The following is a 24,055-nucleotide window of genomic DNA, read 5'->3' as shown; positions in this document are numbered from 1 at the left end:
TCTGGCGCCATCTAGTGTTATGAAATCCAAATTTCCTGGTCGATCCGGTCTTCATCAACCAACCAGGAAAGAGGGCTTGCCGTGATCTGGACTGAGGCGGATGAGACCAGAAACCTTTGTTCTGCCTTTTCCTCCCAGTACCGAGTAAAACCTAGAGAACGTTCATACCTCCAACAACACTGCGCTCGTATTTTGCTGCTTGGCGATCGCAGATGGTCATTTTATTAATCAAACATTTGCAGAATTCATTCATTAGGCTTTATACATAAATTTTTTTCCCGATAGCTACAACCCGAGGGGGACAACTGGCCATTTTTTTCTGTCAGCTGCGAAATGGAAATAAAACGCGGAACTGAAAGTGGAAGCAACCGAGGTGCGTGTATCAGAATAAACAGGGGGGAAAAAATCACGGTATCTTATCTTATATGATCCCCGATCTTTGTGTTGGTAACAATGATTTTTACAGTGACCTCAACGATAACGGCGATTGCCTGCTTCTGTTCTCTGTTGATATTCCTGCAGTATTTGGAGAAGGACTCACTTAATCCACAGTTGATCTCATTAGAAAGTGATGGTTGTTTTCCTTCACTCCGTCAGTGGTTTGGGCTAAACATCTGTGCTATCAGAGCATTATTTCTACTTACTAGCCGTATTACCTCTGCCAGAAATCCAATAGCTTGTGCATCCTGCATTATAAAGGTCAGCAATAAGTCGTGTAATCCGTGTTGTGAGTTTGTGGGGGAGTTTGATGGATGCCGCTGTCAGTGCACCTCGGAGCAGCGCTGTCATGTCATTATTTTACGCAGCACTTTGCCACTACACGTCAAATTAACTTGTGCATCCTGTGCCAGCATACAAAGCGTCAGCCGTCAGGTGGATGCTGTTCACTCAGGATCCTCAAAGAAAGGCTGTCGCAGCTTGTTTGCACTTATTCTGAGGTAGTTTCCCTTTTGTTTTGATTTTGTTTTTTGTCTTTCTTAGCGTATTTACTTAAATTACATCCTCTTTTCAGGCAGACAGGCTCACATCACAAAGAAATCCAACATAACAGAGGTGATTTAGTGACTTTCTTGAAAGTTAGGAGCGAAACATCATTGCGAGGCGGACATTCAGATAAGAAAATGAATGAAAAACCTTTCTAAAATTTTCTGTAAAGCTTGACCTGCTTGCTGATTACCTAAGAAGTTCTCACAAAGTGTGAAGCCAGCTTGATATAAATCGCTGCTGCTGTAGGACACACGGTGTTGTAGGCCTGTAACAAAACAATAAGACATTTGTCTCTGTTGTGGTTTTGCTTCTTCTCTCCTACTCTTCAGGTAATGACCTTCCCCTCCGTTATCTTCGGCTCCTGGCCCCACCCTTGCAGCTTTTATCAGCTGGAGTGTGGCAAGTTGTGCAGCAGGGACTTGTGGATCACTACGGGATGCTGGAAGAGTTTGTTACCATGGTGACGGAGCTGGTCCCAGAGCTGATGAGCTACAGTCAGAGGGCTCAGCTCATCCTGGGACTCAGGGCCAGGGTCAGTAGTGTTTACGTTTTGGTCATACTGAGAGGAAGCTAAAGCTGTAGTCATTTAAAAATATCTGATTTTTGTGTATAACCAGCTGGTTCTGGAGCTGTGTCGAGGGGAGCATCCAGTGGATATGCAGATCATTCAGCCACATCTGGACAGAATAAAAGCCCCTGTCAGTACTGCCAAGGATCACCACGTAAGTGAACTTTAGCAGGAAAATGCACAGCTGTGTAAAAGCTGAGCGCTAGGTTGACTTAGCACATACCTGCTATGCAGTGAAGAAGTCCTCCTTGTTTTGTTTGGGGGGGGGGGGGGGGTTCTCATTAAGTAAAACTAGAGTGAGTTATTATACTAGTACATCTTAAAAATATATAGTGTCATTTAAACATTTGGGGGGGGGGTGCTATTTAATTTAAAAAAGAACTTTCATATATTCAAGATTCATTATACGTAGTAAAATAATTAAGGCCTTTCTTTGTGTTTGTTTAGATAATTATGGCCACATTTTAAAAGAATTGATTAAATTGATACTGAAATGGTATAAATACCAGTTCAACCTGCTGACTTGACAGTTGTCCAGATGATGATCATCGACACCCTTCACAAGGAGGTTAATCCACAGAAGGTCACTGCTGAAAAGGCTGCCTGTTCTCAGAGTTCTGTATCGAAGCACATTAACTGAAAGTTTGCTGGAAGGGAATAGTGCGGTGGGAAACTGTGCTTGGACAACAGGGCGCAGCTTTGAGAGGATTGTCAGTAAAAGTTGATTCAAAGAATTTGAGGAAGGAGCGGACTGGGGTTGGTTTCAGTATTATTTCCGGGCATTTCATCTGGAAATCAAGATCTTAGAGGAAAGAGTGGAGTCACTAATCTAAAATGTTTGAAGTGCCGTGTGAAGTTCCTGCTGCCTGTGAGGATATCAGGGTGCCAATTCATCTGCTGGTGTTGGTGGTGGTTGGTGATGTTACAGCACGTCTGCGTTCACCTGCTGTGAAGCTCATGCCAATCTACTTTTTCAGCAGGACTTACCACTGCCTACTGTGACTATTACATGGTTTGCAAACTATGTTATTCCTGTACTTGATTGGCCAGATAACTTGGCTGACGGGAACCCCACAGAGAATCTATTAGAGGAAGAGGAAGGTGAGAAACACCCAACCCAATAACACCCAAAGATGAACTGAAGGCTACTTTCAAAGCAACCTGGGCTTCAGTGTCACCTCAGCAGTGCCACTGATGTGGTAAAGGAACCTCGACTAGGAGCCTACTTAGTGTTTAAATCCACAGGAAATAGTTTTGAGATTTATTTTAGGAAATATTTTAACTATTTGAGACACTGGACTTCTGATTTTCATGAGCTGTAAGAATATATTCCTCTTTTTTTTCGTGTGTGTGTTTATATCAGGTCACCATCAACCACGTGGAGGAATCGGAGGTGAACTTTGTGGAGCTGGTGCATTCGTTACTGGAGGATCCCTCTGAAAGAAAATATTTTTTCCAGGTGAGACATCTTGCAGAGACAAACCAGACACATTCAAGCTTTCAGGAAGACTTCAGTAACTCTGATAACACTCTCAGAGTCATCTCAGAATTCACATCATGCCCGACCTTGAGGGTAGATGGAGTACAGTATCAAAAGACTAAATGAGGATTCACTTTTGTCAGCCAACACCAGAAACGTGAGGCTGAAGTGGGCTCACCAAAACTGAGCTGCTGAAGATTGGGGGTGGGGGAGGGTGTAGCCTGGTCTGATGTGTCTTGGTTTCTGCTGAGGCACACAGATGGTAGAGTTACAATTTGGCATCAAAAGTGTGTCAACTGTAAAGGCTGCTGGTAGCGGTGTAGTCATATGGGGATGGTTTCTTGGCACATTTTTGCCTCTTTTGAACCATTAGGACACCGTTGCTGGTATGAAGCTGTTATGATGCCTCTCAGTTTGTGGCTTTTGTGGCTTTCTTGATCAGAAATGTATAGTACTGGTTCTAGATTACTCACCAGCACCCAGATATTTTTGGTCCTTTAACTTGTTGAACTCTAATTCCTGGTGACACAGGCGGAACATCTGGTTTCACAGGCTGTGCCGCCTGGTCTGTTGTTTAAATATAGACATGTGTGGTATCGACAGAAACTTCAGAATCTCAGCTAAAAGCTCCCAAAATTATTTCTATGACTGCCAAACACAGCTCAAACGACAAACAATCAAAGATAGCACGAAAAGATGTAAACGCAAAGTGTCGAGTCACCTGCCAGCATGTACGCGGACAAGCAACGTCTCTGCTGAAAGCGCAGAACTCACAGATTCCAAAACTCCAAGTTTCATCACACTCCAAACAAAATTTACCACACTAAACTAAACACACAATTACCTTTGCTCCCTTGCTTCTAAAAATTCCACCACGATAAAACCGCTCCTGCCGCACACTTCCATCTCCCAGTGTGCTTCAAGAGCAGCTTCCCATCGCTATTTTGTCTTATTCACTTATTTACACACAGATGCAATACACACCACTCTGCGTACTTTGCGGCTGTCCGTGTTTTTATTGCTTTGTTTTGCAGAAAAGACCTCTGACAATAAAAGCCTAATTTCTGCTATTCAACACCTAAGAAATTTAAGCTTTCGTAGATGGTGCCAAATTGCCAAAAGCTTAGCTATGCTTCCAATAAAACCTCTGAAGTGACTTTGCTCTGTGTCACTTCAGCAGCGTCCATCTTTGTCTAAATGCTGATTCATGGCTTTCTTTAGTTTTTGGTCTACTGCAGCAGATTTTCACAGGGGTTATGTGCTATAAGAGACACAAAAAAGGAGTCCAGGAAAGACTTCTTCATATTTTGCTTTGTTCAATCCTCAGTACCTTTGACACAATGGCATTTGCTGTGATGGTTACACCTAAGAGTAATTCTCACAAGTGTAAGCTTTATTTTCATATCAAGATGGTTTACACAGATTTTGTAATTGTAGAGAACTAATCGAATCATTTTGGGCATGACATTTTCAAGCAGGAGCCTCAGAAAGTCCCTGGGGTTTTAAAAGGTTAATCATGGTTTAAATATCACTATGAGATGGAGGCGGCAACAACTTTACATTTTCCAATGGCTACTTCAAGTAAAAGTGGCCTTAAAGTGGCTTTATGAGACATCACAGTGAGTTCAGTGGCCTCCCCAGACACCTTTGGGATGTGGTACAACTGTGAAGTTGACTGATGTTAGACATGTCAGCACGTGAAATCCACGAAAGAGATGAGGCTGTATATGCATTAGGAGGTGCTTTAATTACGGGTCTCTATAACATAAGGCACAGATGATAAATAAGAAGACAGCTCTAAGTTTGGTGCAGGGAAAAGCCTGTTCTAACGTTTGAGTCTAAGGTTTATTTTTTAGCACCTGGCGGCTCTTTTTTACTTCTGATCCGTAAATAATCTGCATCTTTCACGTGATTCTGTTTATTTTGAAAAGTCTCAACAGGATCTTGAGCTTTATTGTGAAAGGTTAATGTGGAACATGAACAAGCGGACACGCGATGCTGTTACCGTCGCTGTTGCTAACCACAACTCATAAAAACATGCGCTTGTCCGTCCATAGTGTGGTTATATAAAATATAAGAGAAAGAGAGAACTTTAAGAAATGAATATAGCCACTACAGTGACCATCAAGACGATGAAAAAATACTGTCGTAAACAGTTTATTTTGTGACACCACGAAACAAACGATAGCTAAAATGAAACATAGACGTTTTTATATCGTCATCCGATATATATCTTTATATCGAACAGTCCTAATGTTTCCTGACAGCACCCCTTTATAGCTGTACCTCTCTTAACCAAGGGCATTCAGTTAAAATTTAAGGAAGTCCAGTTAGAGAAAAGTTCCTCAAACAAAGTTGAATAAATTCATTATAACTAAATGCAATATATTTTGAAGTAACCTAATATTTGTAACAGTATCTGTATATAGTTTACAATTTGGTGGCAAGAGCTTCTTGGCTCTGGACGGAGGCAGTCACACTTTCTCCCTTATCTTTCCTGCTTGGCTTCTCATGTCTTTTGTATAGTCTCGCTTATTCTCTAACCCTAAGAGAGTCTCCCAGACTTGTTCTCTAAAAACCTAAAGAAGAATTATGGATTTGATCAACTGGTCCCTAAATGCAATTGACACCCTCCTCTCGACGAGAAGCCTGAGTTCGGGAGAGCCCGTGACAAGACATTGAAGACACCTTTCCGGAACCATGATAACAGGGTTCTTGCTGATCGGCGCTGGCTTGGCCCTGGGCTTGGCCCTGGGCTTGGCCCTGGCTTATCAAAGAATAAAGAAAGCTGAAACGGCTGTTCAAATCCCCACAAGGCTGCCCGCTATGTTGATTGGAACGATGGAGCGAGCTGTGGCTTCTCAGAATGGGCTCAGATGCAGCACGGATGACATCTTGGAGACGCTTGCGGGTGCTGTGAGTACTGAGACCGACCGACAACATCTGACAACATCTCGGAGAGGCTCACGGCTGTCGTAAACGCTCATGCTCTATGAGCAAACTGGATAACATCTCGGTATGGATGGATAACATCGTGGAGAGGCTCGCAGCTCTCCAACGAAAACCTGTGACCAGTGACGGACGTTAGACAACTGTAAAATTGGAAGCAGTTTGTTTGCACTAACCAAAACAGCTACCATCTTCATCTCATGCGGCCCCCTGGCGCCAGCTGGATGCTCAAGGCAAAAACTGACAGGAATAACAATTCTCCCTTAGATAACAAGACCGTGTTGTGACTTTCTCCCTCCTCATTCAAGGCCACTCGCGTCGACCGAGGACTGTTGACTTTTGCCTAACTGGGTGAAGGGACCCTGCACTCACCCCCCCCCTCCAAACGCCTTCGAAGCTTATGTCTTCTATGTTGTGAGATGTGCTGATTCATGTGCTGAGATGTTTTTTTCTGTTCTTAAACTGATCTCCCCGTTGGAGCTCAGTCTGGGGGGAGTTATTTTTTTCTCCTTGTCTTTGCTCGTGTTGTGCATTTTCCATTGTTATATCTCTCTGGCCTGTCTACCCCATGTGATGTTTGTGTAATGTATGTATGGTCGGAAGGGTAAGATGGAGCTGGCACGGCTGGCAGCCTTAACCCAATTTCCCTCGGGATGAATAAAGTATTATCAATCAATTGAGTTTGCATTGAAAAATTACACCAAAAAAAAGTTTTTGAGAAGTTTCAATTAAAAAATAATGAAAATGTGTAGTCTATCCATCCACTTTTTTCTGTGGTCCGTCTATTGGTGACTTAGGCTCTTAATCATTCTGTGCCTTTCTTTTTCACTTGCAGGAAATCTTCCCGGTATATTTTGGTTCAAAGTACGACGCAGCACTAGAGATGCTGGTGTGGGAGTTCATATCCAGACTGGAGGAGCTGCTGCCCGTCCCAGACTTCACACAGGTGCTGTGTATCTTTGTGCTCATCCGTGCCAGGCATCACTAGCCTGTTGCCTGATAATGATTGTTACATGACACTTCAGCTCTGTTTTGTCTGTCCCGCTTAACTGTATAAATGTTAACATGTCCAGATTGGAATTACATTAAGCGCTACTGTGGAGACAGCAACATGTGAACATGTGAATTTATTGTTGATTAGTTTTGCTTGTTTCTTCTTTTTTTTTAAAACCTGTTGTAGTTGTGCATCATATTAACACAGTGCACCTTATCTGTCTCCACTGGCACGTTTCCAAACTGAACAGCCATCAAAGGCTGACTGGAGCACAAAGACTCAGCTGGGGCTCAGCTGTCTGTACCGCTGTGGAGAAAGGAGGGTTAACAGGGTGCACGCTCACCAGGGCCTCCCAAAAGGCTCATTCCCTTTTTAGTACTGAGCCACTAGAGAGAAACACTAGAGCAAAGCTAAATTAGAAGCAGTCCAGAGTATTAGAAATACACGTGTTCACATCAACTATATTTAATTACATGGATCACATATTCTAGCATTAAGTCTCTTCAAATGAATTTAAATTCTTTATTTAATTCTATGATATAGATCATTTTGGCTGTATAAACAATTAATTTAACTAATATAATAAATAATTGCAGAATTACTAAAAATAATACCTTGATTTTTCTTTCAGTTGGCCGCCTTGCTCAGAGACACGCCGTCATTCCTAGACGACTGTTTGCAAACCCTTTTCCCCCCGGAGGACATGAAGGCTGTACTTGAACACCACAGAAACCTCGGCCATTTTAAAGAGAAAGGTACTGCGGGCACGCACTGGTGGGAGATAATTGCACTTCACCGTGTCCTGAAATGTGTCGAGAGAAAGGCTCGTAGCTCAGCGGCACTGGAAATGTGGCGCGAGGGCGTTCTGAGATTCATAAATTGAAAATGTTATTTGCAGGTAAAATATTCATGCTTACTTTGAACTCTTGTTGTGTTGTTGTCACAGGAGTGCTATGTTTTTCTCTCCATTAATTTTGCTACTTAATTCCCCATACTTCCTAAATTATGAATCCCAAAGCCTTGTCATAAAAAAAAAAGCTCACTGGAGTTTGTGTCATTCAGTTTTATTTATGCAAGACGTAGTTATTCTCAAGGCGCTTTAGAGTCTGCGGTAAAGGCTTTACACTATTATAGACAGACATCCAGTCCCTTTGTGAGCAAGCATTTGACAACAATGGAGAGAAAAAACGTCTCTTCAACAGGAAGAAACCTCCGGCAGAACCAGGCCCTGAGAGGACAGCCATCTGTCGCCATCAGCTGTTGGGGAGGGAAAGCCAGGAGAGAAAAGTAGAGCAAAAAGAGATCACAAAGAAATGCCTAGACAGCCTGTTTATGTTTATTTCAGTTGGAGTTTGGACATGTCTGACAGCTGTTTTATTTGTGTTTAAGTTGAACCAGAGCTTTAATAACAGTCTAATCGCTCAATTGTAGATCCCAGATTATTACCCATGGATGACTGCATCCTCACCTCCCTGTCACTGCCTCCTGGGACCAAAACTGTCATGGAAACAGCCTCCTGCTCACCTGCTCTCAAAGACTCCGACCACAAAGGACTTCTCAGCGCTCCCGTCAACGCAAGCAGCACGGAGAAGTCAAGGAGGAGCTCTGAGCCGATCAGGCAAGGACCGAGGGAGACGAGGGACTCTGGCAGTTGGCAGCTGCAGGCTAGAGCTGGAAACATTTCTCAGGAGAGGAAAGTACAAAACATAATTAGCACACTGCCATGCGACGAAACCATAGACCTCACTACATCCAACGAGACTGCAGACACGGATTCAGAAGCCAGTGAGAACAACCAAAGCTTGAGGGCAGCTCGCATTCTCAGGAAGAGGAAGCTGAGCGGAGGTGTGGACATTCCCACAAAGCAGCAGGAGACTTCAGCTTTCTTGTAAGGTTTCCATATGTTAATATATGTTTTATTCATTTGTTGCTAACAAACGGTCGACATCACATGTTTGCGTCTGTCCATAACTTTATCTGTTTGATCAAAGTCATGCTAGGATGTAGGTCTACTGGTCCGCCTTTAATGTTTGGTTCAGACTGAAATCTCTCCCCAGGACGTAAATGATTTCCTATTAAATTTTCAGCAGATGTCTACACTGCAGAGAGCGTGAATGCTAATATAGAGTCATGCGAAATAGAAAGTACAGGTTCTCTCATTCACGAGGTTTGTTTATAAAAATCATCTGGTCCTTAGCAGGACTTAAAATTATGGAAATACAACCTCAGATGAACAACAAGGCGTGACATATTTCACAGAGTCATTATTTATTTAACAAAAAAAAAGAGCCAAACTAGAAGAATAAGCAGTGTGTAAAAAAAGTACAGTGATCCCTTGTTTATCGCGGTAGTTGCGTTCTAAAAATAACCAGCGTTAGGTGAAGTCCATGAAGGGGCCAACTTTATTTTTTCCAATTATTATAGATCTTTTAAAGCTGTAAAGCCCCTCACTACACACTTTATACGCTTTTCTCAGACAGGCATGAACATTTTCTCTCTTTCTCTCTTGTTTAAACACTCTCAAAGTTCAAACCTTCGTGGAAAAATAAGTTCAGTATTATAAAATGAAACCAAAGATCAAACCCTGTTTTCAGGGCCAGAACATGGGAATAGAGCAGCTGCCAGAGAATTCAACATTAATGGATCAATGTTACGGAAGTAGAGGAAGCAAGAAGAATGAGTTGAGTAAAGTTTATCTGACTGTTTTGTTTCGCTTAATGCTCCTTATAATTTGGTGTGCCTTTATGGTCCGAAAACTTCTACCTTCCTTTAGCATGTCCAGAAGTCCAACTTTTTGTGCGATGGTTAGCATCTTCCTCTGCGTTTTGGGTGCAACCGCAGGTGCCTTTGACGGTGCAAAACGTTTCGTCGACATTGTTGTGCTTGTTGGGGAGAAAACTTACAAACAAACAGTACAGCACTTCAGAGTCACACTGCTAGCGATCGAAGATTTATGTACATTTGACAACCTGAACACATTCTGTACTGTACAGGAGACAGTGCCTCTTGGAGACAGTGGTCTACAGCCGATCAGGACGCGGAACACAATGTGCCGTAAAAAAAATTTGCACAGAAAAAATCCACGCAACAGCGAGGCCGTGAAAGGTGAACCGCGTTATAGCGAGGGAGCACTGTACACCTTTACCACTTGCTTGGGTCAGTAGCATCCAGTTGCTGCTCATCAAATGCACTTAAATAACTGATCATCAGCAGTGATCTTAGAGAAGAATAGCAGCTAGCTGTCAATCTGCAAAGGGTAATAAAGCAATTTCCAAACAATTTGAAGCCATCGATCTAAAGTGAGGAAGATTATTTATTAGTGGAAAACGTTTTAGGCATGTTTTTTGTTTCATTTCTTTTCACAGAAAGCTGTGCATAAATGAATGAATTGCAGCAAAGCTATAAAAAAATGGGCCAAAATTCCTCCACAGTAATGTGAAACATTGATAAAGTCACACGGTGTTGTTGGTAATGGTGGTTGATCATAGAGTGCAATTCATTTTTTACATACTCCTGTATTTCAGTTAGAACAGCATTAAATAAATAATTACATTTGATGAGAAAACGGTTTGTAAGCGAGCAACTCCAATCGTAGTTTTTTAACCTTTGCAGGGAGTCCTCAGTGGATGATGAGAATTCAGGTGAATCTCCTCTCATCTCCATATGGGGAGATTATACAGGTGTGTGCAGTTTATACATGGTCTCAATCTAATATTTGGTTTTGTATTTCTAAGCATTGCTTTAACTGAGTCTTCGTGTTTCATTTCAGACTCTCAGGAGGGCTCTTTTCCAGTTGTAACGGACACAAAAGTTCCCTGGTCGGATGAGGAGACGCTCCATCTTCTCGACATCTGGGGGAAGGACTCCGTGCAGCGAGCTCTGAAGGGCTGCTTGAAAAACCGCCACATATTCACCCAAATTGCACAAAAGATGGCAGAGAGGGGCTACATGAGGACAGTGGAGCAGTGCCAGACGAGGATCAAACGACTGAAGAAGTGCTTCCGTCAGAACAAGTGGGCATTTAACGACACAGATTTTGAAGCTCTCGCTGACGTTTGTCAGATATGTTCACTGATCCTGTTGTTTTCTCCCTGATCTGTCGCCGGAGGGAACTCCAGGCTGGAGCATAAATTTTACACACAGCTGGATCAGGTCCTCGGCTCATCGGCTTCCTTGGCCGTTCCTGAGATCACCTACGACGTTGAGGAAATTATCGATGAAGACGAGTCCCGAGACGGTGATGATGACTTGCAGTTTGTCGGACAAACGGGCCACCTGGAAATTGGTAGGAGGTCACATATTTGTACTTAAGTTTAACTCTTGCAGCACAATTGTTAGTGACATTAAAAGCTTTTCTGTCTTTTAAGGCTTCATACAATTTTGCATCTGAAAGAAATGCTAAGGATTACAGAATTTACTATTTTCCCTCTGACTCGTAATGCTGTTTGTCCGTCCAGTCTTTGAATCCAGATGTTTAAGTCTCATTGCTACAGTCGTATAAAATCATGCACAAAACCGTGCAGGCTGCCATTGCAAACATTTGTGAAAGAGTGGGTTGATCTAAAGAGCTCAAAGAATTCAATAATAATAATAATAATAATAATAATACATTTTACTCAAGGGCGCCTTCAAGAAACCCAAGGTCACCTTACAAAAGAACAAAATTAATAAATGGAGCAATAGTCATAAAATACATAAAATGAGTTCACTTCTCTGGCTCTTGACGAAGGCGGTCACACTTTCTCCCTCTCCCTTCCCTTATCTTTCCTGCTTGGCTTTCTCATGTTTCTGTCTAGTCTTGTCTGCTTCTCTCCCTCTACCCTGGAAGAGTCTCACAGTCTGTTCTCTAAAACCTAAAAGAGGAATTATGGATTTGATCAACTGGTCCCTGAATGGAATTGACAACCTCTTCTCGACGAGAAGCCTGGATTCAGGAGAGCCCATTGAAGATATCTACCTTTTTGGAACCATGACAACAGGGTTCTTGCTGATCGGCGCTGGCTTGGCCCTGGCTTATCGAAGAATAAAGAAAGCGGAAACAGCTGTTCAAATCCCCACAAGGCTGCCCGCTATGTTGATTGCAACGATGTTGGAGCTTGTACTTAAGTTTAACTTGGAGAAGCTTGCGGGTGCTGTGAGTACTCCGACAACATCGCGGAGAGGCTCACGGCTCTCCAACGGGAATAGTGAGGAACCGGTAATGGACATTAGACCGACTGTAAAATTGTCATGCAGTGGTTCGCACTAAAGCAAGAACTCCACCATTATTTCATGCGGCTACCATATCGGCGCCAGCTGTGGTCTCAAGGCTGGAGCTGAATGTAACAAACAGTTTCTCCCCTGATAACAAACTGTGTTTAGACTCTTCATTCCAAACGCCCTCGTACGCTTATCTCCAAGGTCGAGTCGGACGGCGGGTCTGGGCCCAGCGCTGGAAAAATAGCGGCAGGGCAGGATGGCTGTGTCTGCATCGGCTTACTTCTCACCCCTGCTGCTTGTCACGTGCTTCGTGATATTGTGATGTGGACATTTGTGTGCTCTTTGTGACTTGCTCATTGTGTTGTACATTTCAGTGTTTTTCCGTAATACTACCGGTCTCCGACCTGTCTCCCCATGTGATGTCTGTGTTGTGTATGTAAGCTTTGTTGATAAGACGTGCAGACGGGACAGTAAGATGAATAGCAGATGAGGATCTGAGAGGGTGGGAAACAGTGGTGATCTGAAGCAGGTCACACAAATAGGAAGGAGGAGATTTATGGATACACAAGTAAGATTTATCCTGATGTCTATGGGTAACCAGTGAAGCTGCTGAAGAACTAGGGTAATATGAGCTCTTGACGGAGTGCGAGTTATGACCCGAGCTGCAGAATTTTGAAGAAGTTGGAGTTTATGAAGGGACCTTATAGGGAGACCAAATTAGGAAGTAATCGATACGGGACGCAATAAGACTATGGACAAGGATGGCAGCAGCATGGGGAGTAAGGAAGGGACGGCTTGGGTTTCCATAAATAACCAGAGTCGGTTAATATTACGTAATTCGAGCGTGATGGTGTAATAGGATGCCTCTGTTGCCTTTGTTGAAATTTCTTCCCTCCTAGATATTCCACACTCAGCTATTAGTGGTATTATTTCAAAGTGAAAGCATTTATTAACAGTAGCAAATCAACCACAAAGTGGCAGAGCATGTGAGGTAACAGAGTGGGGTTGTTGAGTGCTGAGTCCGTAATAGTCGCCCATACTCTGCTAACTTAATGTCTGCATAGTCCATTAACATCAGCACAGGAACTGTGTATGGGAGCTTCATGGCTTGGGTTTCCATAAATGGTTAGCCCCTGCAGGTGCAATGTGGAGGTGGTCCAGTACTTTTTGTCCACATCATACGTAGAGATGTGTCCATTTTTTTGGACACAGTATTGTTTTGCTCAAAATGGAATTAATACTTCTGACAAAATTCTGTGATTTGTTATTTTAGGAACGAGAAGCGTTCCCTGGACAGACTTGGAGACCTTGGCCCTGATCAACACATGGGGTGAAGATAAGATGCAGCAGGAGCTGAGGGGAATGCACAGAACCGGGCACATTTTTTCCATCATATCCAACAAAATGGCCACACAGGGTTTCTCCCGGACGCCAGAGCAGTGCCAGACGAGGTTAAAAAGGCTGAAATCGAACTTCAGGCAGTGCTACCAAAACAAGTATGTGTGCTCGGAGTGGAAAGAGTAAAAGAAAAGTTTTCGATTTGTAAACCTAATATCTCTGCTCTTTTGTTGTCCCTGCACTGTAGCCTGAAAGGACAGGAGCAAGTTCGGTGCAAGTTTTACAACGAGCTGGGAAGAATTCTAGTGAAAGACTTCCCTTCAGTTCCACAGCTGGAAGAAATACCAGGAGAGCCCGAAGAACGCAACTTTCCTGCCTACACTCATCCAGACATGGGTAAGCTCAGTTTCTCTGCTCAGGAGGACCGTTTAGATAAACAGCCTGCTTCCCAATTTGTTTGCACTGATTGGCTATTGCTTGGTCGAGACATCAGCTGACAAGGAATCTATTGAGCTCATTGCTCCTTTTGGGCAAAGAGCCAATGAGCTCCTGCTATGGCATGGCATAGCAGGAGCAATCGCTACTCTTCAGTGAGTGTTGGTAAGGTTTTAGTAAAACTAGATTCATTTGTAGTGGATTTCACTGTTTGTGAGCCTCCTGGATTTCTCATTTGTTTGTGCAGTACTGCCAAGCAATGACAGCAAAACTTGGAACTTTCTTTCTCTGCTTCCCACATTACAATTGTGATCATGAGCCAGATGAAGTACTACGTCGAGGCAGTTAAATGTAGGGAAGTACAAGATACATGAGCAAAGCTCCACATTATAAAAATCACCATTTGTTTTTGTACTTTCTGATTTTGCCCTCTGGGGGGCGCTGTGGACATGTAACAGATATCTAAAGTTAGAAGTGAATGCTTGTTTTTCTAAATTTTGCACCCACACTTCTTCCATGACTTTGTGTATATTTATTATTATTTCTGTTGTCAGTTTGTTGTATTTAGTAACTGTTTTCTTTATTTGTGGTTCAATTTGAAAACCAGAAATTATATTTAACAGCATAAACTTTTGTGTTTATAACTAACTGACTGAGATATACAGAATGGATATCTGCCTTCAGATCATAATCATCTCACTATAACATAATGTAACCTTTTCTTTCACATAATCCATCAGTAGAGTACATGGCAGCAGAATCGATGTAAAGCACAGTGCTGTGCCCAAGCCTTGAGCCACTCATCATTTCCTTATATTCCAAGTGTTCTTAAGCTATAGTTCTCAAGGTCTTTCATAGTTTTTCTTTGAGCATTGAAGCTTTTTCACTCATTTTTAATGCAGTTCTTGTATCTTATTGTTTTCAGAGAAATGAAAGATACTTAACTCAGACCTACGAATCATTCAAGCATAAGACAACATCTATCTTCTTGCAGGATGAACCAGTACAGTATTAACACATAACAGACAACTTGGCAAAAGAATAAATATAATAAAAAATGAAGGATATCTTTGGGCACTTTGTTACTAGCAGTGTGTTGCAAAAGATATCATTTGTTACCTTTTTTTTTTTTTTTAGTTGATTCTATGAAAAATGCCAAAAATGCCATAAGATAGTTTGACAGATATAAAGTAGTATTTTTGCACCTACAAGGTGATTCTCAAAGAGCCTTTTGCTGAAAACTTTGCATGGTTTGCAGTGTTTTCTTTTTAAAAAATGAGGAAATAGGACAAGTGAAGGACAAAAGAAGTGGTGAATGTAAAAACTATCATCAGATGAACAGTATCTGAAAGTCATGAAGAATAAAGAAGCTCGTGGCTTCTATGGTGTATTTCAATTTATATTTTCACATTTCAATAAATCGCTGTTCCAATCTTCTGAGCAAAATGTAAAGAAATGAGAGGTAGCTCAAGACTTTTGTACGGTATTGTAGTTATCTAAAAAAAAAAAGTGAAATAAGGGATTGTGTATTGATGTGTTTCCTTTTTTATTTCTGCCTCTTCAGAGTCTGCTGTGGAAATTCAGGAGGACAGGAGGAAAGTCCCTTGGTCAGACAAAGAGACGATCATCCTTCTGGAGATCTGGGGAGACCCACAGGTAAAGCACAATGTTACAATCCATGCACTCCCCAAAAAATCTTTCGGAAATGTCCATAAATTTCCTGATAATCTCACTTTATTGCTGCTTCATTCTGTATTACTTCACTTTACTACTTTTACACGGAATTCTACCTTCCTTCAGGTCCAGCAGTGCCTTAGACGCTACCCACACAACGGTCACATTTTCACTGAAATTTCAGAGAAGCTTGCCGCTAACGGCTACTCCCGCAGCCCCGAGCAGTGCCACACGAGGATCAAACGTCTGAAGGGGAACTATCGCCAGTGTCGGGAAAACATGAGGTAAAAACTGCACATCTGGAGTCCCGCACCGTTGGAGTGACTTTGTTTTAACGCACCTGTCTTTCTGCCTCTAGCTCATCTGGGACTGACAGAGTCGACTTTAAATTCTATGATCTGCTGGAACAAATTTTGGATAAGCAGCCATCAACGTCGTCTACCATGGTAACAGACTCCATCGAAATATCAGAAGACTCCAACAGTGAATCGGTAACAGAAAGAGGTAAAATTTCTGTCTTCTACCCACCCCCTTAATGTTAACTCAGAATGGAAGATTGTTTTAATGCTTTTTCATGCACCACAGCTCTGAACTTCTTAAGACCTATTCATATCTATTATGAATGGGCTTTAATTTGCCAAGTTCCTGGTACAAAGTCCATGTGATGTGAGAATCTTGCAGGCGAATGCCTTTTCAATACACTGCAAGTGAGTGTGAATCATGTCTCCTACCTCCTGCACACACAGATGACACCCTCGCCTTAGCAAAACATAAAATTTCCAGAAACCAGAGCTTGTCTGACACAGAGTATCTACTCCTGCATGCTGCATGTGAGAAAGTAAAGGAAAGCGTAAACACCTCATGCACTGCAGGCTCAGTTTTTGCACTGCAGGCTCCTTGTTCTCCACCTGTTTTCTCCTTTGTCTTTCTCCAGACTGCATAGAACATAAGCCTGCTGAATATGCACCCAGAAATCTCCATAAACGCCTAAATAACTCTTGAGAATGAAATAAGCAACAAAAAAATTGCGCAAAAATCACTTAAATACTGATTAGCATGCAGCCACTATCATCACAGAACCTTTGTGTTCAGTTTGTGTCGGAGTTTTTATTTTACACAGAACAAAACTGCTGGGTTCACACAGGGGTAAGATCAATAACAACTTCTTCAATCCAATTAGTGTATAACAAATCACCAGAGGTCCCTATGTAATACTAGACCCATGCTAATTGGCCTCAAAAAATAGTGAGCCCCAAATGCTTTCAGTAACTACATAATTTAAGCCATGTACTGTATGTGCGGATGATTATGATGACTTTAGACTAAAGTGAAGTGAAAGTAAAAATGAATTCAACACAGTTAAAAAAGTATTCCTAATCCCATTTTTCCCATTTTGGATGTTTTATACTCATGTTAAATTTCTGTGTCTCAATCACAAGACCCAGAAATCAACATGTCAGCTGAAAAGCCAGCAACCAGCTCTTGGACAGACGAGGAGACCCTGGTACTTGTCGATATCTGGGGTGAAGAAGATCTCCAGAAGGCCCTGAGGGGTTTCGTCCACAACGGCCACGTTTACGCAGACATTTCCGAAAGAATGCAGGACCTCGGTTTTTCGAAATCCTCGGAGCAGTGCCGCTGGAAGGTGAAGTCTCTGAGGAACAACTTTCGACAGTGCTACGAAAGGAAGAAGTGAGCTCAGTCTTTCCATCGGTTTACCTGTTTTTGTATCGCTCTCTCTGAGTGATGCCTCCGTAACTGCCGTTTTCATTCCCGCTAGATCTGGAAGAAAAGTTGATTACAAGTTCTACAGCCAACTGGAACAAATACTGGGACAGGAAGCAGTTTCTCTTGATGAGTATGATGAAAGGGATGAACAAGAGGAGCAGGATTCAGGTACAGAACACGCGCTCTGCATTAGATTAAAAATCAGCTACAAGTCAGATATCTTACATGTGTGTCTACCTGTAACAGGTGCCGATGGTTTGAACACAACGTGGACAGAGCAGGAGACGGTTGCTCTCATTGAGGTGTGGGCCGCAGATGATGTGCAGCATGGCCTGAAAATATGCGTCCGCAATAGTCACATATTCGCCGAGATATCTGAGAAAATGGCTGCAATAGGCTACCTGAGGACAGCGGAGCAGTGCCACTCCCGGATTAAAAGGTTGAAGAAGACTTACAGGCGTTACTGCAACAGCCGCAGGTAAAAAACAAACAAACAACAATACATGCTTTATGCTTTTTGAGATGATCCAGGCTCGAATGTTGTTGGCCAGCTGACCGTGGATTTATGTTTTCCAGAAATGGAGGGCGGCCCACGGCGTTCCGATACTTCAACCTCCTTGCTCCGGTGCTTGGCGACGAGTCTATTTTTGCCCCTGTGGACAGTACCGATGCCACCTTACAACCTTTGATGGACAATGAGCCTGTCTTATGTGGGTTTACACAGCCAGTCAGTAATACACAGGGTTACTGTGCATATATGAACTAAACTGCCAAAGATGAACACAATAATAAAGGCGTTTCCTCGTTTTAGATGAGCAGCCCTCGACCAGCCGGCTCCTGGTCGACCTGAGCCGAAAGATGCCCTGGTCGGATCAGGAGACTCGCACACTGCTGGAGATCTGGGGTGAGGACGGCGTTCAGCTCACTCTGAAGGGCTGCCTGAAGAACCGACATGTGTTTGACTACATCTCAGAGAAGATGAACGACCGAGGATTTATAAGGACCTCGGAGCAGTGCTACACCCGCATTAAGCGTCTTAAATATGGCTTCCTCCATGAAAAGTCAGTAACGACAAGATTTTGATTCTCACTTATTCTAAACTTGTTTAGATGTTTATTGGTTTTAGTATTGGTTTTGCTTTTAAAATTTTTACATTTGACACGATCACGGGTGAAGGTCCATGTGAAGTCATGACAATCTCAAAAGATTTCAAGAAAGAACTCAACAGAGCATAAAGATGCTCTTTGTCGTTTACAGTAATTAGCATAAAAACTGTAATTAGAGTTCTAGTTGTAACTGTGAGTTTTTTTTACAAATGTAGGGGAGAGTTTAAATTCTTCAATGAGATGGAAAAAATCTTCAGGAAGGAACTGAAAGTCGACGACGTGGCCGCAGACACGTCGGCTGCAGATGAGCCAGATGACTACATACTCGAACTGGGCCCAAAAAAAGGTGTAACTATATGGAGTATGTCACAGTGTGTGTGGGGGGAGCTGCACAGATGTGATGTGTGCTTTGAAAGTGTTGATGAAGGAGTATAGAGAAGGGCACTGTTTCTTTGTGGAGCTAGAGAAACCATATGACTGGGTGCTAAGAGAAGTGTGGCAATGCATGAGGACAAAAATCAATGTTTCTTTTCTCACAGTCCCCTCAGGTAACCAGTGGGTGCCCGACAGCGCTAAGCTGCCCTGGAGCGACGGAGAGACCGAGGCCCTACTGGACATTTGGGGGAGCGAGGAGATCCAGGAGAACTTAAAGGGCAGCGCCAAAAACAAACAGATCTTCCTCCAGATCTCTCAGGTCATGACCAGCCAGGGCTACCTGCGCACTCCTGAACAATGTCAGTCCAGGATAAAGAGGCTGAGGGCTAATTTCAGGCACTTCCTAGAAGGCAGAAAGTAAGCTCAGCAGTTCATTGTTGAGAGGTTACAGGGCACCGTGAGGTGGTGGGATCATCCATAATGTAAACGTGTTTTTATCTTCTGAGCATATTCACACCTCAGAGTTATCAGATTGTAGCTTTTTGTCTTCTCATCAGTCCTGATGTTCTGTGTCGTGTTTTCAGAGGAGAGAAACAAGAATGCAAGTTTTTTGAGAAGCTGGTGCAGATATTTGGCAACAAGTACATAATAAACTCAGACCCACTGGCTGACGATACACCTGAAGTCATAGGTAAGTCTGACAAAGGTATCTGTTATTTTAGCACAGATACAGCAGCTTTAAAAACGCATACTGTTTGTAGGGTTTACTTCATTTTTACACCGATGGAAACAAGTTATAAGTCTGTTTCCTGTTTCCGGTGTTTAAACTTCATTATTGTTTTTGCTTTTTTAAATCTAGATGTTGCACAGATATTGCTTCATTGATCAATTAAGGTCTTGGTCCATAAGTATTGAGACAGTGAGGCAGTGTTTGTAGTTTTGCCTCTGTATTACCACCACAGTGCAATTTAAGCGAAATAATAAAGATGTCTATGAGGTTCAAACTTTAACTGTCACCTGTTTTCAGAGGCTCAAAATGAATGAAATAAACTAACATAATTTTAAATTTGAGGATTTCTTTTTCATACTTTGATGAAATTCCTTTGCAGTCAGTGAGTCTCTGAAATCTCAGAGATCTCACCAAAGGCTGCCTCCCAGGCTTTTACTGCAGCCCCCTTCAGTTGATGCTTGTTTGTGGGTCTCTCTCTGCCTTCAGTCAATGCACCAGAATTTTGATTTGGGCACTCCTGAATCTTCTCCCCTGTCTCTCTCTGATCGGTTTATTTGACTTTTTCAGCCTAACGATGGCTTCCTTCACTTTTACTTACAACTTTGGACCTCACTAAGAGTTCCAGTAAATAGTTACCAAATGAAGGTTCAACACATGGAAGCGACTCCAGATCTTTTATCTTCTTGGTTTTTAACGAAGCAATGAAGAAACAAGGTTCACCTCCTTGTCGGCTGCTTGTTCGATTATTGTTAGGCCTCTGTGCATGAATATGGCTACATCTTCTAAATAGCTGATGAAATCTTTTTGTAAAACCCAAGGAATTAAAGCTGAAGGTCTGCACATCAATCACATCCTGATTTATGTAAAATCCACTCTGGTAGTGTGCAGAGGCAAAACTACAAAAACTGTGTCTTTGTCCAAAAACTTTTGATCCTAACTGTAGCTCCACATTTTGAGAAAAGTGTTCATTCATGAATTTACTAAATATAAGATCAACAGCAGGACTGCCAACATCACCTGTTCCCAGTCTCCTCTGGCTGTGTTTAGCTACTTAACTCATAAACATGAGAATAGTAAGAGCGTTAGTGAGTTAATTTAAAACAGTACACATAGTATTTACTTCTTAGAGCAGCAAACCAGCTCATTTACACGTTCTTCTTTTGGAAACTTGTTAACTGGGATATTTGTCAGTCTCAGTTTAATATCTAAAATGTTCCTCTCTGATCCAGAGGCATGAAATCATCCACGGTGACGATGACGCAGCAGCAGCAGAAGGACAAAGAGGAACATCCAGAGCAAGAACAAGAAACTGATCCTTACTGCTGTGTTGTTTACATGACAAAAGAGGGTCTGTCCTGTCTCACTCAAATGTACATTTCCCTCTGTTACCTTCTGCAGACACAAAGACCTACTTCAGGTAGCAATTCAGTGTGTGTGTGTGTGTGTGTGTGTGTGTGTGTGTGTGTGTGTGTGTGTGTGTGTGTGTGTGTGTGTGTGTGTGTGTGTGTGTGTGTGTGTGTGTGTGTCCCTCAGCTTGAGTGTCTTATTATTTAACATAGCCATGGAACAAAAACAGTGATACTCAGGATTCGAGGGACAGAAATGAATCTTTGACCCATTTGAATTCACACGAAATGCTCTGAACCTCCAAAAACATGTTTTCCTAGTAAATTTATTATTTTGTACTTGAAATTTAAGTGAGTGAATCGAAGCACAACAACAACAATAAATAAAAAAAGAAGAAAATACAAGTGAGGCCTTTGTTATAGCCTCACTGTTTGCCCTTAATTTATGTCTCACTTCTGAAATCTTGTGTATTTACACTTGTTTTTTAAAGTCTGTGTAGTGAAAGTTGAGCTCTTAAGTACTCAGTAGGAGTTAATGTTGTCCAGAATTTTATTTATTTAAATTATTTACATGTATATTCCAAAGTTTTACACTTTAAATATGTTAACACTTCGACCTTACTGAAGTACATGTAGAAGGGGTTTTTTCATATCCATTAAAAGAAACATGAGACATGTCGTTGTGGAGTTTTTCTTTCATTTCTCCTGCTGATTTTTCAGCTCGGATGGTCGTTGAATATTTTATTAGATCCCTAAGAACTCGTGGAAAATGCTGTTTGTTAGGTGGTTGTTTAACAGGAATTATATTAGAAATTATGTTTATATTTGACCATCAAATCTTTAGTTTTGTCATATCGTACTTAAGCACAGCACAAAGATAACAGACGGGCTTACTCCAAGCAATAAAAACTGGTCAACAGAAACAACGGTCAAGCTTAACTGTAAGGAGCTGTAAATTTATCAGGAAAATGTTTTCTGTGGTCACAGACAAGAAAGCATGGACCTCAGTACAACAAGATATTTTTTGCAGATCTTTTATCTTTCTGTGTTTGACCAGGGTGTTTGGCTGCGCTTCTTGACTTCAAGTAAGTTGTTACACACTCCACTTCACAACTCATTCAACATTTTTTTTAGCTTAATATGTCAGTGCAACAGTGTTTTCTGTGCATGAGTTGAACATTGTATATGTGTATGTATATGTGTGTGTGTGTGTGTGTATATATATATATATGTATATATATATATATGTGTATATGTATATGTATATATATATATATATGTGTATGTGTATATGTATATGTATATATATATATATATGTGTGTGTGTATATATATATATATATATATGTATATATATACGTGTATATATATACATATATATATATATATATACACATATATATATATATACATATATACATATATATATATATATATACATATATATACATATAGATAGATAGATATCATAACTGTGATAGCCAGTCATTAAAATTTTAAAACTTGTGTATACTTTGAAGTCTGAACGTTCAACACAAGCTGAAATAGAGAGTGGCTGCAGCTTGTAGCTTGTGAAATCACCTGTGTGAAATCTGAAATGCCCATGGTGTTGATTTAAAATGTGCTCTGACACAATCATAGGTGTCGCTTGCTACTGAAAACAAAAAGTGAAGCCGGTCGGCGCTATGGGCTTGAACCATTTGTTAATTGGGGGGTGGGGGCAATATATTCAGTTTTAACTGTAGCTAGGTCGCACATGCCACCACATGCTATCGTGTCATGTTATCGTGGTCATATGATTGCTTAAAGCAGCGGTCCCCAACCTTTTTTGCGCCACGGACCGGTTTATGCCCGACAATATATTCATGGACCGGCCTTTAAGGTGTCGCGGATAAATACAACAAAATAAAACTAGTACCGGTACCGAAAAAAAGAAGATTTCATAACACACGTGAAAAGACCAAGGAAAACCGAGTAAACGATAAAAACGATAACAAAATAACGCTGAAAACCGATAAAAACCCTGAAAACCATTCACACCTGAGCCTCAACTCTCGCGGCCCGGTACCGGTCCGAGGCCCGGGGGTTGGGGCCCGCTAGCTTAAAGCACCAAGCAACATGTGATTTGTAGCTTGCTCGTGTTGCCCACTTGACGGCGCCAGTGGACCAGTGGACAACAGAAATCTCCTTCCAGTCATTAAAATTGATTTTCAAGTGTATTTTGAAGCCAATTTAGTGGGTTTTTCAGTGCTGAATTTGAAAAAAACAAAACAACAACAACTCAAAAATACACATTTATGATTGCATGCTTTAATCTCATCTTTGTTTTCAGTGTTTTCCTTTCTGATCATTCTTGTATTACTGAAAGTATTCTGCGGTGTCAGTCTGTACGAATATGCAAGCAAGGAAACTATACAGGTCTGTCACTGTCACAAATGTGCTTCATGTAAAACTCATATAGTGCGTTGAAATAGGTCAGTTCACACAGACTGAGAAGCAAACACTTACACACACAAATACACAGCTCTCAAGAGTCAGGACAGTAATTACATGTCTAAATCTGACAGAGCGTCCAACCGCCACTCTCTGACTGCCTGCCAGTGTGTGTGTGTGTATTACTTATGTTCTGAGGACATAACTCTGTTTGCAATGTCACACTTGCCTCTCTTTTGTGGACAAAAAGCAAGTCCCCATCAAAACAATTACAGTTTTAGTATGAACAATTAGCTTGAAGTGAGGGAAGGAGTTGGAGAGTTTATCATTGAGGTAAGTTTAGGAAAACAGAGATGATAACCATAGACACAGTAGTGAAATGAATGGTAGTCAATGCAGTGTGTGTGTGTGTGTGTCCGTCTTTGGTAGAGACAGAGACAGGCTGGCTGGAATCTGCTGAGGGAGGACCTATGCTGAGGGTGTCACTGCATTCAAGAACACATTTATATATACACACAAGTGCTGAGCAGTGCCACATCACCCACCACATTGCTATGTCCACTTTGCACACACTAACACACATGTCACTTACACCCTCGTTTCCAGGTTCACTGAACCTGTTTCATATTATTCTGACTGTAACTGAAATTTTGATGACTTTTGTTTTCGCTGATGTCATTAATGTGTCACATTTGGGGGTGGGGGGTGGGGTT

The 24,055-nt window shown here is 41.8% G+C and overlaps 1 protein-coding gene across 2 annotated transcripts; it reads left to right on the top strand.

Annotated features, from left to right (window-relative positions):
* The first annotated feature begins 78 nt into the window (after positions 1-78).
* LOC113009061 (uncharacterized) lies at positions 79-21,584 on the top strand. 2 transcript variants are annotated; one of them, XM_026147125.2, is made up of 24 exons: positions 79-373; positions 1,317-1,519; positions 1,605-1,709; positions 2,919-3,014; positions 6,820-6,930; positions 7,610-7,733; positions 8,410-8,866; positions 10,591-10,658; positions 10,748-10,991; positions 11,097-11,263; positions 13,451-13,673; positions 13,763-13,911; positions 15,515-15,606; positions 15,751-15,908; positions 15,983-16,128; positions 17,064-17,316; positions 17,405-17,520; positions 17,599-17,830; positions 17,929-18,062; positions 18,164-18,413; positions 18,674-18,804; positions 18,998-19,250; positions 19,418-19,524; positions 20,793-21,584. In XM_026147125.2, the coding sequence occupies exons 1-24, from the start codon at positions 334-336 to the stop codon at positions 20,798-20,800; spliced, it is 3,867 nt and encodes a 1,288-aa protein (XP_026002910.2). In that variant the 5' UTR covers positions 79-333; the 3' UTR covers positions 20,801-21,584. The 2 variants fall into 2 exon arrangements, 1 of the variants encoding a protein (XP_026002910.2); XR_013902600.1 differs by lacking the exon at positions 20,793-21,584 and having other exon boundaries at positions 18,998-19,315.
* The last annotated feature ends 2,471 nt before the right edge of the window (positions 21,585-24,055 follow it).

The sequence above is a fragment of the Astatotilapia calliptera genome, chromosome 17 (genome assembly GCF_964374335.1).
Source record: "Astatotilapia calliptera chromosome 17, fAstCal68.1, whole genome shotgun sequence".
In the NCBI taxonomy this organism is placed as follows: Eukaryota; Metazoa; Chordata; class Actinopteri; order Cichliformes; family Cichlidae; genus Astatotilapia; species Astatotilapia calliptera.
This window is presented reverse-complemented; position numbering and strand designations above follow the sequence as displayed.

Coding starts and splice junctions, on each gene's coding strand:
- LOC113009061 (XM_026147125.2), top strand. CDS start 334: ATGGAAATAAAACGCGGAACTGAAAGTGGAAGCAACCGAG. Junction 10,992..11,096: donor AAGTGCTTCCGTCAGAACAA/GTGGGCATTTAA, acceptor AGGGAACTCCAG/GCTGGAGCATAAATTTTACA. Junction 15,607..15,750: donor AGATCTGGGGAGACCCACAG/GTAAAGCACAAT, acceptor ACCTTCCTTCAG/GTCCAGCAGTGCCTTAGACG.